This window comes from Coenobita brevimanus, chromosome 57 (assembly GCF_032717465.1).
Source record: "Coenobita brevimanus isolate Jiangsu-jjx chromosome 57, ASM3271746v2, whole genome shotgun sequence".
In the NCBI taxonomy this organism is placed as follows: domain Eukaryota; kingdom Metazoa; phylum Arthropoda; class Malacostraca; order Decapoda; family Coenobitidae; genus Coenobita; species Coenobita brevimanus.
Window position 1 is genome coordinate 26,212,862 of NC_137010.1, and position 13,323 is coordinate 26,226,184.

At 43.4% G+C, this 13,323-nt stretch overlaps 1 protein-coding gene across 2 annotated transcripts in view; it reads right to left on the reverse strand.

Annotated features, from left to right (window-relative positions):
• LOC145402316 (uncharacterized) overlaps positions 1-7,201 on the reverse strand; it is a 119,199-nt gene extending 111,998 nt beyond the window's left edge. For both annotated transcript variants that reach the window (XM_080274456.1, XM_080274457.1), the window contains exon 1: positions 7,128-7,201. In XM_080274456.1, coding sequence (XP_080130582.1) covers positions 7,128-7,140 — 13 coding nt within the window. In that variant the 5' untranslated portion in view covers positions 7,141-7,201. The remainder of the gene's footprint in view (positions 1-7,127) is intronic.
• Positions 7,202-13,323: the final 6,122 nt, after the last annotated feature.

A 13,323-nucleotide genomic window follows, 5' to 3' on the forward strand; every position in this document is an offset into this window, starting at 1 on the left:
TGGATAAAGAAGTGAATAAAGTTCCGAAAATATGGTAAAAAAAAGTAATTATGGAAGGGTAATGAGGAATTATGGTAACTGGATATGAGGGAACAAAGTTATAAAGTAATTAGGGAAGTAATTAGGATAATGAGAATTATGAGATAGAGATGGGAACAAGATCATGAAGAAGGAACTGAAAAAGTAATTATAACTTTACGAGAATAACAATACTGTAGAGGCAAAACAGGAGAAGAAGCAAAATTATGAAAAAGTAATGACGGAAGAAGTTATGTTACGAAAATTATATATATATATATATATATATATATATATATATATATATATATATATATATATATATATATATATATATAAGATGAACTAAAATACGTGGTCAGAAAAAAGTAGGGTTGGGAGTCACTTCGGCACTGAGTTCCTGCTACAGCTAGAAGATTTTATTAATCCGAGAGAGCCCAACGCACGACAGAAAGGTTTAGAATGCAATCGTGATATCAGTAAGGATATTCAGCAACATTATAAGATCAGTAAATCCTCCTGAAGTAGTCAGATCATCGTAAAGCCACTGAAATTTTTATAGGGTCAATGGAGTATCTGAATACTGTATATTGCCTGACGCCGTACCCTGGGAGGGGGAGGGGGCTTAGCTAAAGCAGGCATTTCTATCCCAGCTCCGTAACCACCACTTCCCACGGCACCACCCTCCCTTATATCTCCTTCGCCTTATCTTTCTACCTTGAACTTGGTCAACTTCTCCCAACCACCTCACTCTCATACGGTCTCCTCTTGTCGGTTTGCATTCACCTGACAGAACTAGGCGACTCCCTACTTGAATATGAAGCCTTGTTTGCATGAAATTCGATTAATCTTAGTTCTGAGGTAGAAATGAGTCTAACCAGTTACCGGTACTATTCTAATCAGCCCTTCATTCTGAATAAACATACATGCCAGTCACTTGCTCTACGTTTCCCAACCGCCTCAGTGTGTGTGTGTGTGTGTGTGTGTGTGTGTGTGTGTGTGTGTGTGTGTGTGTGTGTGTGTGTGTGTGTGTGTGTGTGTGTGTGTGTGTGTGTGTGTGTGTGTGTGTGTGTGTGTGTGTGTGTGTGTGTGTGTGCGTGCGTGCGTGCGCGGGGGGGGGGAAGGAGAGAGCAAATGCTAGCTATATCTCCAAAGAATTACAGTCCTGAAGATTTATGCAAATATTACTTGGGTCCCGAGATTGTGCAAATTTGTACAACAATGAGCTCGTGATTACGAGAATCAGTATCCTGAAATATAGACCTGTTACCACCAGACCTGACATACACACCAAACTTGACCTACTGATGAGCCTATAGTAGGTTGCTTTGCTGTGCATCAGGGCATGTGTAGACATATCTCTGAATGTAATGGAAAAAGATGCCTCCAACACTGATGCCGCGGCCGAGTTTGATCCTGTAAACACGGGCTTCTTGCTTTTGGGTTTTTGTCTGCTCATGTATCTCTTCTTAGCAAACACAATGATAGTCTAAAGTTGAACGAAAGACCTATGTTCCTAACCAGAGAGAAACACGGTAAATTTGCTAAGTCATTTAAATCACCATGATTTGGCTAGATCGTCATGAAACGTAGCAAAATCACCATGAACCTCCCCACCCACCCACCCATACCAGTCCAAGAACAGCCCCGGCACAGTGATGCAGGGTGGCCGGAGATTACACCCCAGCACCCTAAACATATCACTTCCATCCACTTATCACACACACACACACACACACTTACACTCACACTCACACACACACACACACACACACACACACACACACACTATCTTATCTCCTACTCACGTGATTCCCTCCTGCCTTCATCATTCAATGAGTCACATTACTTGCCTCCCTGCCCGCACCACGCATTTTACCATTAACTTTTCTCCCTAATGGATACGTATTTTTGGATTAACTCATTTCCCTAACTGACACATTTTTGGATATAGTTTCCCACAGTTGACGCATATTTTGGTAATTCTGGGAGTAATGGACGTATATATAACCCCCTACAATCCAGTGACGTATTTATCATTGTAATTTAACTACCACGAAACTGAAAGGATTACTGATGGCGTATATAACTTCAAAATCTTAAAAAGTCTTCACTAATCTGAATAAAATCGTTTGGAGATAGCAAAAGTTAAATAAAATTGACATGATTGTGAAGGGCTTAATTTTGGGATTATGCCTAACCCTTACGCCATGACGGGGTCTCTCTTCAACTGAACGAAACTAGGATTCCACGCTGCTTGATATTTGTTTCCACCTTACTCCTGAAAACTCCTGTAATGATAGGACCACGTCTCCCTGGAATCGGCGTGTGTGTGTGTGTGTGTGTGTGTGTGTGTGTGTGTGTGTGTGTGTGTGTGTGTGTGTGTGTGTGTGTGTGTGTGTGTGTGTGTGTGTGTGTGTGTGTGTGTGTGTGTGTGTGTGTGTGTGTGTGTGTGTGTGTGTGTGTGTGTGTGTGTGTGTGTGTGTGTGTGTGTGTGTGTGTGTGTGTGTGTGTGTGTGTGTGTGTGTGTGTGTGTGTGTGTGTGTGTGTGTGTGTGTGTGTGTGTGTGTGTGTGTGTGTGTGTGTGTGTGTGTGTGTGTGTGTGTGTGTGTGTGTGTGTGTGTGTGTGTGTGTGTGTGTGTGTGTGTGTGTGTGTGTGTGTGTGTGTGTGTGTGTGTGTGTGTGTGTGTGTGTGTGTGTGTGTGTGTGTGTGTGTGTGTGTGTGTGTGTGTGTGTGTGTGTGTGTGTGTGTGTGTGTGTGTGTGTGTGTGTGTGTGTGTGTGTGTGTATGTGTGTTTGTACCTAAATCGGCCTCAGTTATGTAGGTTTCTGTTATTCGGGTTCAGTCTAAATCAATCATGCATTTAAAGGGTTCTGTTTTTAGCATGTGGTCTATATCAAACCCAATCATTCTAGCACTTTTAGAACTTTTTCTTTCTAAATTTCTTTTTTCTGGATTAATAGCACTTTCCAAGGATCCTGGTTTGGATAATTGGTTAAAATGAGCCTCTTTTTTTTCAAGACTTTGTGCTATTTGTGTTGGATCTAAATTTACCTCAGTGTTCCTCCTTCTCCCGACATACTCTAATACATTGGCTTTGAATCTACCTCACGCTCTAAGGATTCACTCTGCGTTATCTCGGATCAGTCTTTCTTTGACATATTTTCTGGACTGAGATTGGTTCCACGTTCCAAGAGCTCTTACGCCATTTGGATAAAGAAACCTTGGGTTTAAATGCGTTACATTTTAAAGATTCATCTTTAATTTTCTCAATTTTTCTTCTCTAATGTAAGTCTACGTGAATGCCATTGCAATCGGATTCAGTTTTCCCTTTAAGATTAAACCTTGCATACAGTAGAGATGACGCCATTTTGTAGGATGATCTTTCTACTACTATCCAACGATTTTATTCAGCTCAGGAGAGACGTTTCGAATGGAAGGAATTAAAATAATAATCCTTCATTAACTCCATTACTCTCAGATGTCTCCCCTATACTGAATGCTCCTAGTCGTTTGCGATTGTTAATACTAATAAGAACAATAACTAATAATAATAACTAATAATAACAGTAATAACAATAACAGTAATAATAACAGTAATAATAATAATAATAATGGTAATGGTAAAGAAGGCCTAGGGCTGATGGGGTTAACACCTACATTCCAAAGATTCTGTGCGTGAGCTTTCACTCGTGAAATGTTTTGTAAATCAGTCCAACGTTCCCAGGATTCTAAAACAGTCACGCCTTCCCAGAATTACTCGTTATTTGGATTCTATTTTCACCTTACTAGTTCATGTTTTTAACCCCTTCAGAACGACGACCATTACTGGTTTATTCGTGCTACTGCCTGACGATTTCAATCAGCTTCAGAGACCTCGAACGAGAGATGTTATATACTGTTTTCATTAACCTCTTCAGTACAAGAGATATTGCTTGTTAGATAAAATCGTCTGGAAGTAGAAAAACTAGCTGTAAACCATAAACAGACGTCACAGTACTGTAAGGGTTTAGTTTCTTCAGTAAAATGATGTGGACTCCCTTTTACTCCTGCTATTGCCAGACGATTTCACTCAGGTATAATACTATTAGTGGTTTGTTCCCAACCCACTGACTACCCGATGACTCGCGAAGGTGAACAAACAATCATCTGACGGTGCAGAGAGAGAGAGAGAGGTGTTGCGAAATCTCCAAGTCAGAAATCGACACTAACCGAACACCAGTATAGACTTTGTCCTTACATCGTTTTAAGCGACCTCAGCAAGTGTTAAGTCCTTCATTAATAGGACGTGTGTGTGTGTGTGTGTGTGTGTGTGTGTGTGTGTGTGTGTGTGTGTGTGTGTGTGTGTGTGTGTGTGTGTGTTTTCATTCTATTCTTGCTACTTCCTGGTGATTTTATTCAGCTTGGAGGACCGATTTACAACTGCAGCGATTAAGCATGGCCTTCATTATTTAACTCTTTCAGTATCAAAAATATTTTCTGAGTTGATTTAAACCGTCTGGTGGAAGCAAGAATAAGCTAAGAAAGGCGTCTTCGAGTTGTAGGGGGTTAATGACCTAACAAAAGCAATAATAGCAAGAAAAACAAGCAAGAAAACATGTCAATAGCGAAATAGTACTAACAGCTTCAATAAATAGCATACGACTAAGGTACACGATACTTTATACATAAAATGATCGATGAAAATGCAAATTAATAACGTCTGTTTATGCATGAATGATAGCAGCAACTAATACATTTTAAGCTAAAGCGTAGTAAAGAAGTAAATAATAACAGTATGCGGCAATAATCATGGAGCAAGCATTAGCATCAGAGTGATAATTACAACACAGCTGCGCATATGAAAGATTTAAATATTGTTGAGTTTGCCACAGATATTTATCATCAGAATCACGGAACATTAAACATTACTAAATATGCCCCCAGTGACTTTGCTTTTGCTATGTGTAAGTGAAATTCTATTCATAATTAACCCTGTCAAAACAGTTCTTCATTCATACTTTACTCATTCAGCTATAAAATGTATCAGTATCATTGAAAGATTGTTTAGAGGAATATTCAAACTGTGGTGTACCGTACTGGTAATGGCTGCTTTTCACCCTCATCAGCGTACTCAAACTTCCTTCATCATCATGATCATCATCCCATACCAGTTTCCGACTAGCACATGGGGTTGGAAGGGTCCGGAAAGTATACCACAAAAGTTGTAGAATTATCAGCAGCGAGCCCAGTGAACATGGCCATACATCAGTTAATATATCGCTGAAGCCTTCGAAATTCTCGGCTCCAACTAACAGGCCTTAGGTTTTACACACACAAAATATGCTTCATTATACTGTGTTGGAGAGTCCATACTCTACAGTAGAGTGCTCTGTCAAAAACGGCGTGCAACCCTTACCATATGCATCTCCCTGCAGACTTCATCCATCCATTCGATCGTTATCCCATTATCTCTCTCTCTCTCTCTCTCTCTCTCTCATATACACATTCAGTTATCACATCATCCACCTGCTAGATTTTCCACGCCGCCTCCTACCTTCAGTCATATATATACCATTTTCCCGTCCGTATTCACATCCATCCTCTCAGTGTGACCATACACCATCTTGACACACACACTTCTCTCCCTACAGTAGATCAATAATCTTCCGTACTCCATATCACTCTTTGTAGTTCTTACCCCTAAGACAAACAAGAAACCAAATCATGATTCAGCCCTCCTCCTAAGTATGATTAAATCCTACAGCATTTATTTTTATTATTATTATTATTATTAGAGTAGGTTAATATTCTTGTCCCTGGTACCAGTAATGACATTTTTACTTTTCGACAATTATCGTATTCAGACTGTCCTTATACCAAACAAAAACAAACTTCATTAATTTTCTCCTCTAGCACATGAGTAATTCTGATAACCGAGCCTTCTTCCACCTCATTATCGTACTCATATCTTTGGAGCGAACAAAACCCATTAGATGTAATGTTAAGTTCATTATTCATTCAGAGACTGAATGGTAAAATATTGAACCTTTCAGTACGATGACTCATCTATATATTCCAGCCTACAGATTATTGACCTCGTGCCAACTGGACAAAGAAAGCCTATGTACAGTATACCGCTCTAGTACTAAACTTATATCTTAAGGCAAATAAAATCGTCTCCAGAGGTGGCATTAATGTAAACTCATCGTAGTGAATGGATCAGTGTATTTCGGATACCACTGCTATAGCAAACTCCTCCAGACATGTTTCCTTCCTAACCTGAATGAAGTAGTCGGGTGGTAGCAAGAACAAAATAGTCCCCATACTAAAGGAGTTGATGTCATCCGGATATCATTTATCATATTAGCGCCTTCTTTCTTCCCTCCCTTGCAACCACCTCACTGACAGCTGTTTGGTCCTTATCGATCTGCATTTCGGCTGCCAGGAAAAGGAAACAAACAAAAGAACATGGACTCCCCTATATCTGCTGATAGTTTTTGAATATTTAAAAAGCTAAGGGGTGCCTGATTTCAGTTGAGGTGAAATTTTTGGGAAGTCTGCGCGGTTTGGGGAGGGATATTAAGCCGGTTTTGAACTTGTGGTGGGATAAGTGTGGAGCTGCGCGTTCATAATTCCGTCAAATATTCTGAGTACGAACATTTACTGACCGATGAGAGTTCTGGAGTAACGATGGAAATTTTTGGTTCATGGCAGGGATTTGGTTTTGTTGGATTTTCGAAGATTTTGGGTATTATTTCCCGGTCTTCCTTTGTTGACGCTCCAACCTGTTGTTCGCCACGCCCTGCCGGTCTGCACGAGGAAGTTGGCAACGCATACTTCAACCCCCATTTTCCATAATTTCCTAAATGGGAATGGGTTTAAGGAGAAATGGGGTGGATAGGACGGGTATTTATCTACCTACTTCCTCTCCTACTTTATAAAGTTTCAGTGGGAAAAGTAGGGAAAATAGAGGAAATATGGGAAAGGGTATGCGTCACTGTTTCGTCTGGGGGAACACCGTCTTCGGGAAAGATGTTTATAACTCCAGTTTTCCCTCAATTTCTGACTTGAAGAGCTCCCAGCAGGTAGGCACACATGAAGCTGGGCCCTTAAACTACAGACTTACCTTCCTCAGTCATGTTGTTCCAGTTGGAAAGTCGGTGAAATGAGGAGAAATGTGTTGGTGTCCGGCACGAGCGAGTGGCGGGATAACACTAGCAGCCAGCCAGCGGGGGATGGGCGTGGCTTACTGAAGTTCTCGGGAATTTAAACCAAAATATGATACACCACTGTTTCTTTCCACTTGTCTTAGTTTTTCCTTGGTAAATTCTGTCACTAGAGGTCCTGAGGTTTGGTCTGCGTGGTTTAGGTTCGCGTGGAGAGTGGTTTAGTTGGTTAAATGAAGGGTGTTTGGTGAAACTTGGCGCAGGTTTGAGAGTGTGAGTCTGCGCAGCATTGATCTGGGCGGGAGACTGGGCGCGTTTGGCTAGGTGGAGGCGGGAGGGGTAGTGGCTCTTCCCTCGCTCCCCCCTGTCTCCCCTCCCTTCGAGTCTCCCTACCCCACCATTCCCCCCTTCCCTGTGTATCTCCCTCCCTCCCTCACTCTTTTCTGTCGCCTCGCCCCCTCCCTCTCTCATTCCCCATGTCTATCCCCCTCGGTCCCTCCTTCTCTTAGTAGTCTCTCCTAGTCCCCCCCCCCCTCCTCCGTTCCCATGTCTCTCCCCCTCTTTCGTCCCTCCCTATGACTCCTTTTTCGTCCCTCCCCGTCTCACTATTTTTTTTCCCCCCTCCAACTTTCCCTCCCATGTCTCCCCCTTCTTCCTTGCTCTCCTGTCTCCCTCCCCGTATGTGTCACTCCCTCTCCCTTCCCGTATCTCCCCTCTCATTCCTCCTCCTTTTCGTCTCCTTGCCGTCTCGCCACCACTCTCTCTCTCTCTCTCTCTCTCTCTCTCTCTCTGGTCGCCTTTTCCTCCCTCACTACTCCCATCCTCCCTCCCTCCCTCTCTCTTGTTCATCCTCTCCAACCTTTCTGCCTGTCCCTCGCACCATCATACCTCCCTCCTCCCTGTCTCCTGTTCCTTTCTCCCTAAATATCTGCTGTCTTTCTCCATCCCTTTCTCCCTGCCTCCTGTTCATTCCTCCCACCCTGTCCTCCATCTCTCCCTGTTTCCACCCCTTGCCTTCCTACCTCTCTCTCTCTCTCCTTTTCATCCCTTCCTCCCCCTTCCTGTCTTGCGTTCTTTTTTTCCTACATGTCTGCCACCCATCCCTTGCTGTCTTTCCCTATTCTCCCTATCTGTCTCCTACCCCTCCAGCCCTCCCTCCCTGTTTCCTGCCTCTTTCTCCCTTCCTGTCTCCTGCCTCCTTTTCTCTCCCTGTCTCCTTCCTCCTTTTCCCTCCCTGTCACCTGGCTACTTTTCCTCTTCTGTCTCCTGTTTCCTTTTCCCTCCCTGTCTCCTGCCTCCTTTTCCCTCACTGTCTCCTGCCTCCCTTTCTCTTCCTGTCTCCTGCCTCCTTTTCCCTCCCTGTTTCCTGCTTCTTTCTTCGTCTGTGTCTCCTGCCTTCTTTTCCTTCCCTGTCTCCTGCCTCCTTTTCCTTCCCTGTCTCCTGCCTCCTTTTCCCTCCCTATCTGCTGCCTCTTTCTTCCTGCCTGTCTCCAACCCTCTTTGTCTCCTACTACTACTGCACTCTTTCCTTCACACCTCTTCCCTTCCGTACCTTTCATCCCTACTGTTCTTCCCTCTTCTACCATCTCTTCCTCTCCTCTCCCCCTCCTTTCCATTCTCTGGTCTTCCTTTCATTCCAATCGCTCCCTTCCTGTCTATTTTTTTCCCTCTCCTCTCTTGCATTACTCCTCCTCCCTCCCTTCCACTCTCCCCTCATCGTTCCCTCCTCTTCCATCCCTTCCGCCTCCCCTTCCATCATCCCTCCCAACCCTCGAACTACTTCCATCCCATCCTTTCCCCTCCCTTTCACATTCACCCTCCCCTCTCCTCTCTCATTTTTTCTCCCCTGCCACCCATCCCAATCCCTATCTCTCCATCCTTCTTTTCTTGTTCTTCCTCCCCCCTTCCTCAATACCCCTTCCATCCTACCTCTTCTCCCGTATCTCTTTTCTCCCCTCCCTCCGTCACACCTCCCCATTAGCAAGGTACTTAAAGTGAGCATACAGGATAGAACTAGAAATAATGGTTTCAAACTAGAAAAATTCCGTTTCAGAAAGGAAATCGGTAGAAATTGGTTTGGTAATAGAGTAGTAGACGAATGGAATAAGCTACCTAGTAAAGTAGTTGCTGCCTCTTCCATTGAGAGTTTCAAGCATAGGCTAGATAAGCATATGACAAATAAGGGGTGGATATAGAATAAAGAAAATATTATAACCAATACTAACTAAAAAATAAATTTTCTTTTCAGGTTACACTATGATAGTCTCTATTCTCCTTTCACACTTTCCTGTAAAATGTCCAAGCCAGTTTTTCTATACGGCGTGGTGTTCTTTCTGACTTTTTCCTGCCGGCTTCGGCTGGAGGGTTTGGAGGGCGGGGGAGAGCCTTCTTCTTTGCTATCCTTATCTCATTCTAGTAGTTCAGTTACTCTTCTAGGAGCTGCCTAGCATGGGCCAACCGGCCTACTGCAGTTATCCTCTCTTCTTATGTTCTTATGTTCTTATGTTCTCTCTCTCTCTCTCTCTCTCTCTCTCTCTCTCTCTCTCTCTCTCTCTCTCTCTCCCATCCTACATCTCTGCCTTCTGTCCTTGCTTTCTCGTCTTCTCTCCTATCCCATCACTCGTTCTATTAATCTCTCCCTTTTCACCCTTCCTTCCTTTACCTCCCCGATCTCCCATCTTTGCTCCTATCCCCTCCCTCCTTCCCATCACCCCATCTCCACCCCCTCTCCCTCTTTTTCCTTCCCTCGCCTTTCTCCTGTCCCATCCTTCCTCCCTTGTTTCCCTCCTCATCACTTATTTCATTTTTCCGTCTCTCCCTTCTGCCTCCTCCCTCTCTCCCTCCCATCTCTCCCATCTCTTCCCTTTCTTCTCCCTTTCCGCTGTCTTCCTCCCTGTATGCATTCCCCCATCCCTCACTCCCTTCCCTATCTCCCCTCCCTATTTCCCCTTCCATCGTTCTCTACCTTCTCCTTCCCATCATTTACCTTCTATCCTTCTTTCCATCCCCTCCTCCCCTTTTTTTTCCTTCTCCCATCATTGCCCTTCCACTCTCTCTCTCTGCTCTATCACTTTCCTCTCCCCATCACCTCCCCCTCTCTCCCTTTTCCCTCCCTTCTCTTCTGTTTTTGTTTTTTTCATCCAACTCGTCATTCCCCTTTCATCTTCCCTCCCTCATTCTCACCATTTTCACCCCCTCTCTTCCATTCATCCTCACACTTCTCCTCTTCCCTCTTCCCTCACCTCTCCCCTTTCTTCTTCCCTCCCTTTTCCCGTTTTTCTACCTTCTCCACTCTCCCTTTTTTCCTTTCCTCCCATCTCTCCCGTTTCTTTCATTCTCCCTCCTTTTTCCAGCTCCTCCTTCTCTCCTCTCGCTTCCATCCCCCCCCCCTCACTCCCCTTACCATTTCCTTCACACATAACCCCTTCCATTTTCCTCCTCTCCCCTCTCTCTTCTGTCCCATTTTCCATCATTCCTTCCTTTTCACCCCTCCCTTCATTCCCTTCCCTCTCGTTCACCCCTTTCCGTCCCTTCTCTCTTCCCTCTTTCCCCTCTTCTCCCTACTCTCTTTTCCTCGCATCTCATGCCCCTCTTCCCCTCCTTTACCTCTCTCCCTTCTCTCCCCACTTTCCCTACCTCCCTGCCTTCACCCTCCTCTCCCCTCCCTCCCTCCCAGCTGCCTTCCTTAGCAACCGAACAGGGCTGAGTTGCCAGTTAGTTATTTGTCCATTGATTCAGTCTCCCCATTCTCTCTCTCTCTCTCTCTCTCTCTCTCTCTCTCTCTCTCTCTCTCTCTCTCTCTCTCTCTCTCGTTATTTCGGATCTAAAATTCGAAGCTGAATGAAATTTGTCGTATTTCATTATTTTAAACTCCCTTTTTCTCTCTCCACGGTTTTATTCTTATTATTTATTAAATGTATACTGTATTTGATATCGGGACGTTCACTAGCTCGTGAGAGAGAGAGAGAGAGAGAGAGAGAGAGAGAGAGTTAATACATGTAAGTACTGGTGTGTCGTGGGGGGTCATGCAAATCAGCCTATTGTGACCTATTATCCCAATTTTTGATAGGCCTAGTCTCCCTGCCTATACCAATATCCCCGCCACGTCTTTTGACCCACCCCTTTAGTGAGTGGGAAAATGGCTGAGGATGATGATGATGATGATGATGATGAACCTCTCCTTTCAGTAGTATGTCTGCTAGAATGTGATGAACCTTTTTTTTAATGTTGGGTAATAGGGTTAGAGGGATGCTGATGATGATGGTGCTTGTGATAATGATGGCGACAGTGATGATGATGTGGTGATGAGCTGTTCTTTGCAGACATTGAGAGTGTGTGATGATAGTTGTGATGCTGATTCTGATGATGATGACTGTGAAGGTGATGATGAACCGTTTCTCAAAAAGTTAGGAAATTTAATAATGATGATGATGATGGTGATGACTGTGTTGTTGCATCTGGTAGGAAGGGTGGTGATGACTTGTTGCGTCATGCAATTTCGCTCTAGGCATGTTTATGTGGACCTACAGTAGGTTCTAGGAAAACCTGGGCTGGAATGCCATGTGGCCAAAATACCGATCTCATGGGAAAACACACACACACACACACACACACACACACACACACACACACACACTAATTCTCTCTCTCTCTCTCTCTCTCTCTCTCTCTCTCTCTCTCTCTCTCTCACACACACACACACACACACACACACACACACACACACACCGGATCCGCTATCCAAATATCAAACCTTTCACCTGGATGGGCCTTTCCCTGAGCTAAAAAAAAAAAAAAGTGTGACGGAAGCCCCACTAAGATAACAGCAGACACCTTTGTGCTGGTTAATAGACCTAACTCCGATCCCTTCACCATAAAATGTCAATAACCCCAGCAGCCCCAGGACATTATAAATATTCTGTTCATCCAACTAATAGACGATTTTAGTCAGCCTCAACCCGAGGACGTTGTTTTTATTTTGCACTTGCTGCTACCTGACAAATATATTCAGCTTAGGAAAAGTCCTTAAGAGAGTGAAAGTAATATTTATTCCCTCCAGTTTGGAAAAATCCTATGGTGAACCAAACTGTTCGGGCCTAGCAACGATAAGATATAAAATAACCCGTTTGATGGAAGGAATTCAGAGAGCATTATGGGAGTGAAGGGGTTTGTGTGAAGGCTGTGTTTTACCCCTCTTGTTCGAAAAGTCTGTCCTGAAGTGAATTAAATCTTCTTGAGATTGCAACAATAAGATGGGAAGCACAGGTGTATATCATCAAATAGAGGAGGTTAAGCTGAATATAATCTAGTAATACCGTAGCGGGAATTAAAAATGCTGTCGCCGTAAGAGACCGAACTAATCCACGAGGAAGGCGGTGATTTTATTAGTGGAGTCCATTTTTACATAGATGGTTGGACACACTGATAGATAGATAGGTAGACAGAGATTGATTGGTTTATTTCAATAAAATGTCTAGTGAATGTCTCATCCGCTCTGGATCAAAATTGGCACATATGCTGGGAAGAAACTACTTGATTTTGGTGCAGATCGACGAAAGATCAAGCTTAGGAATCGAGGTCAGAATTATATAATGAGTGATTCGATACGGTATTGGTGTAAGTCAAAGGTCAGCGTCACGGGTCAAGATGAACGTTCTGGCGCGGCATCGTTGTTTTTCTGAAAGGTTTTGTTATACTGGTAGCTTTATTTTTGTATTTATGACAGCACAGGATCGAATTCCACAGCAGGTAGAAACTTTCCAGCGTGACTCTCTCTCGTCCTTTCCTTGACTACCATCTGCCACTTCACAGATATCTATGTTTGACCCTCAGTGACTAGTTCCAGAGGATAAGAGTGGGCAGGGTAAGGGGGGATGAAAATATGGATTAAAAAATAAAAAGGACAGGCAAAGAAAACTCATCACAAACACTGTCTTCCTTTCGTGGTTCGGTGAATCAAAGTGAATGATGTAAAAAACAATATTCGTAAGAGAAATGTAAATAATAATACTGAAATAAACAAAACTGCAATGGTGAAGAAAATGGCTATGTAGTAATTAGAAAGGTACACCAATAACAGATAATTATGATGTTGGTACCGTATTGATAGTAAATTTAATGATTATGAAGAGAATGTGTGATAATAATGAAAACGTA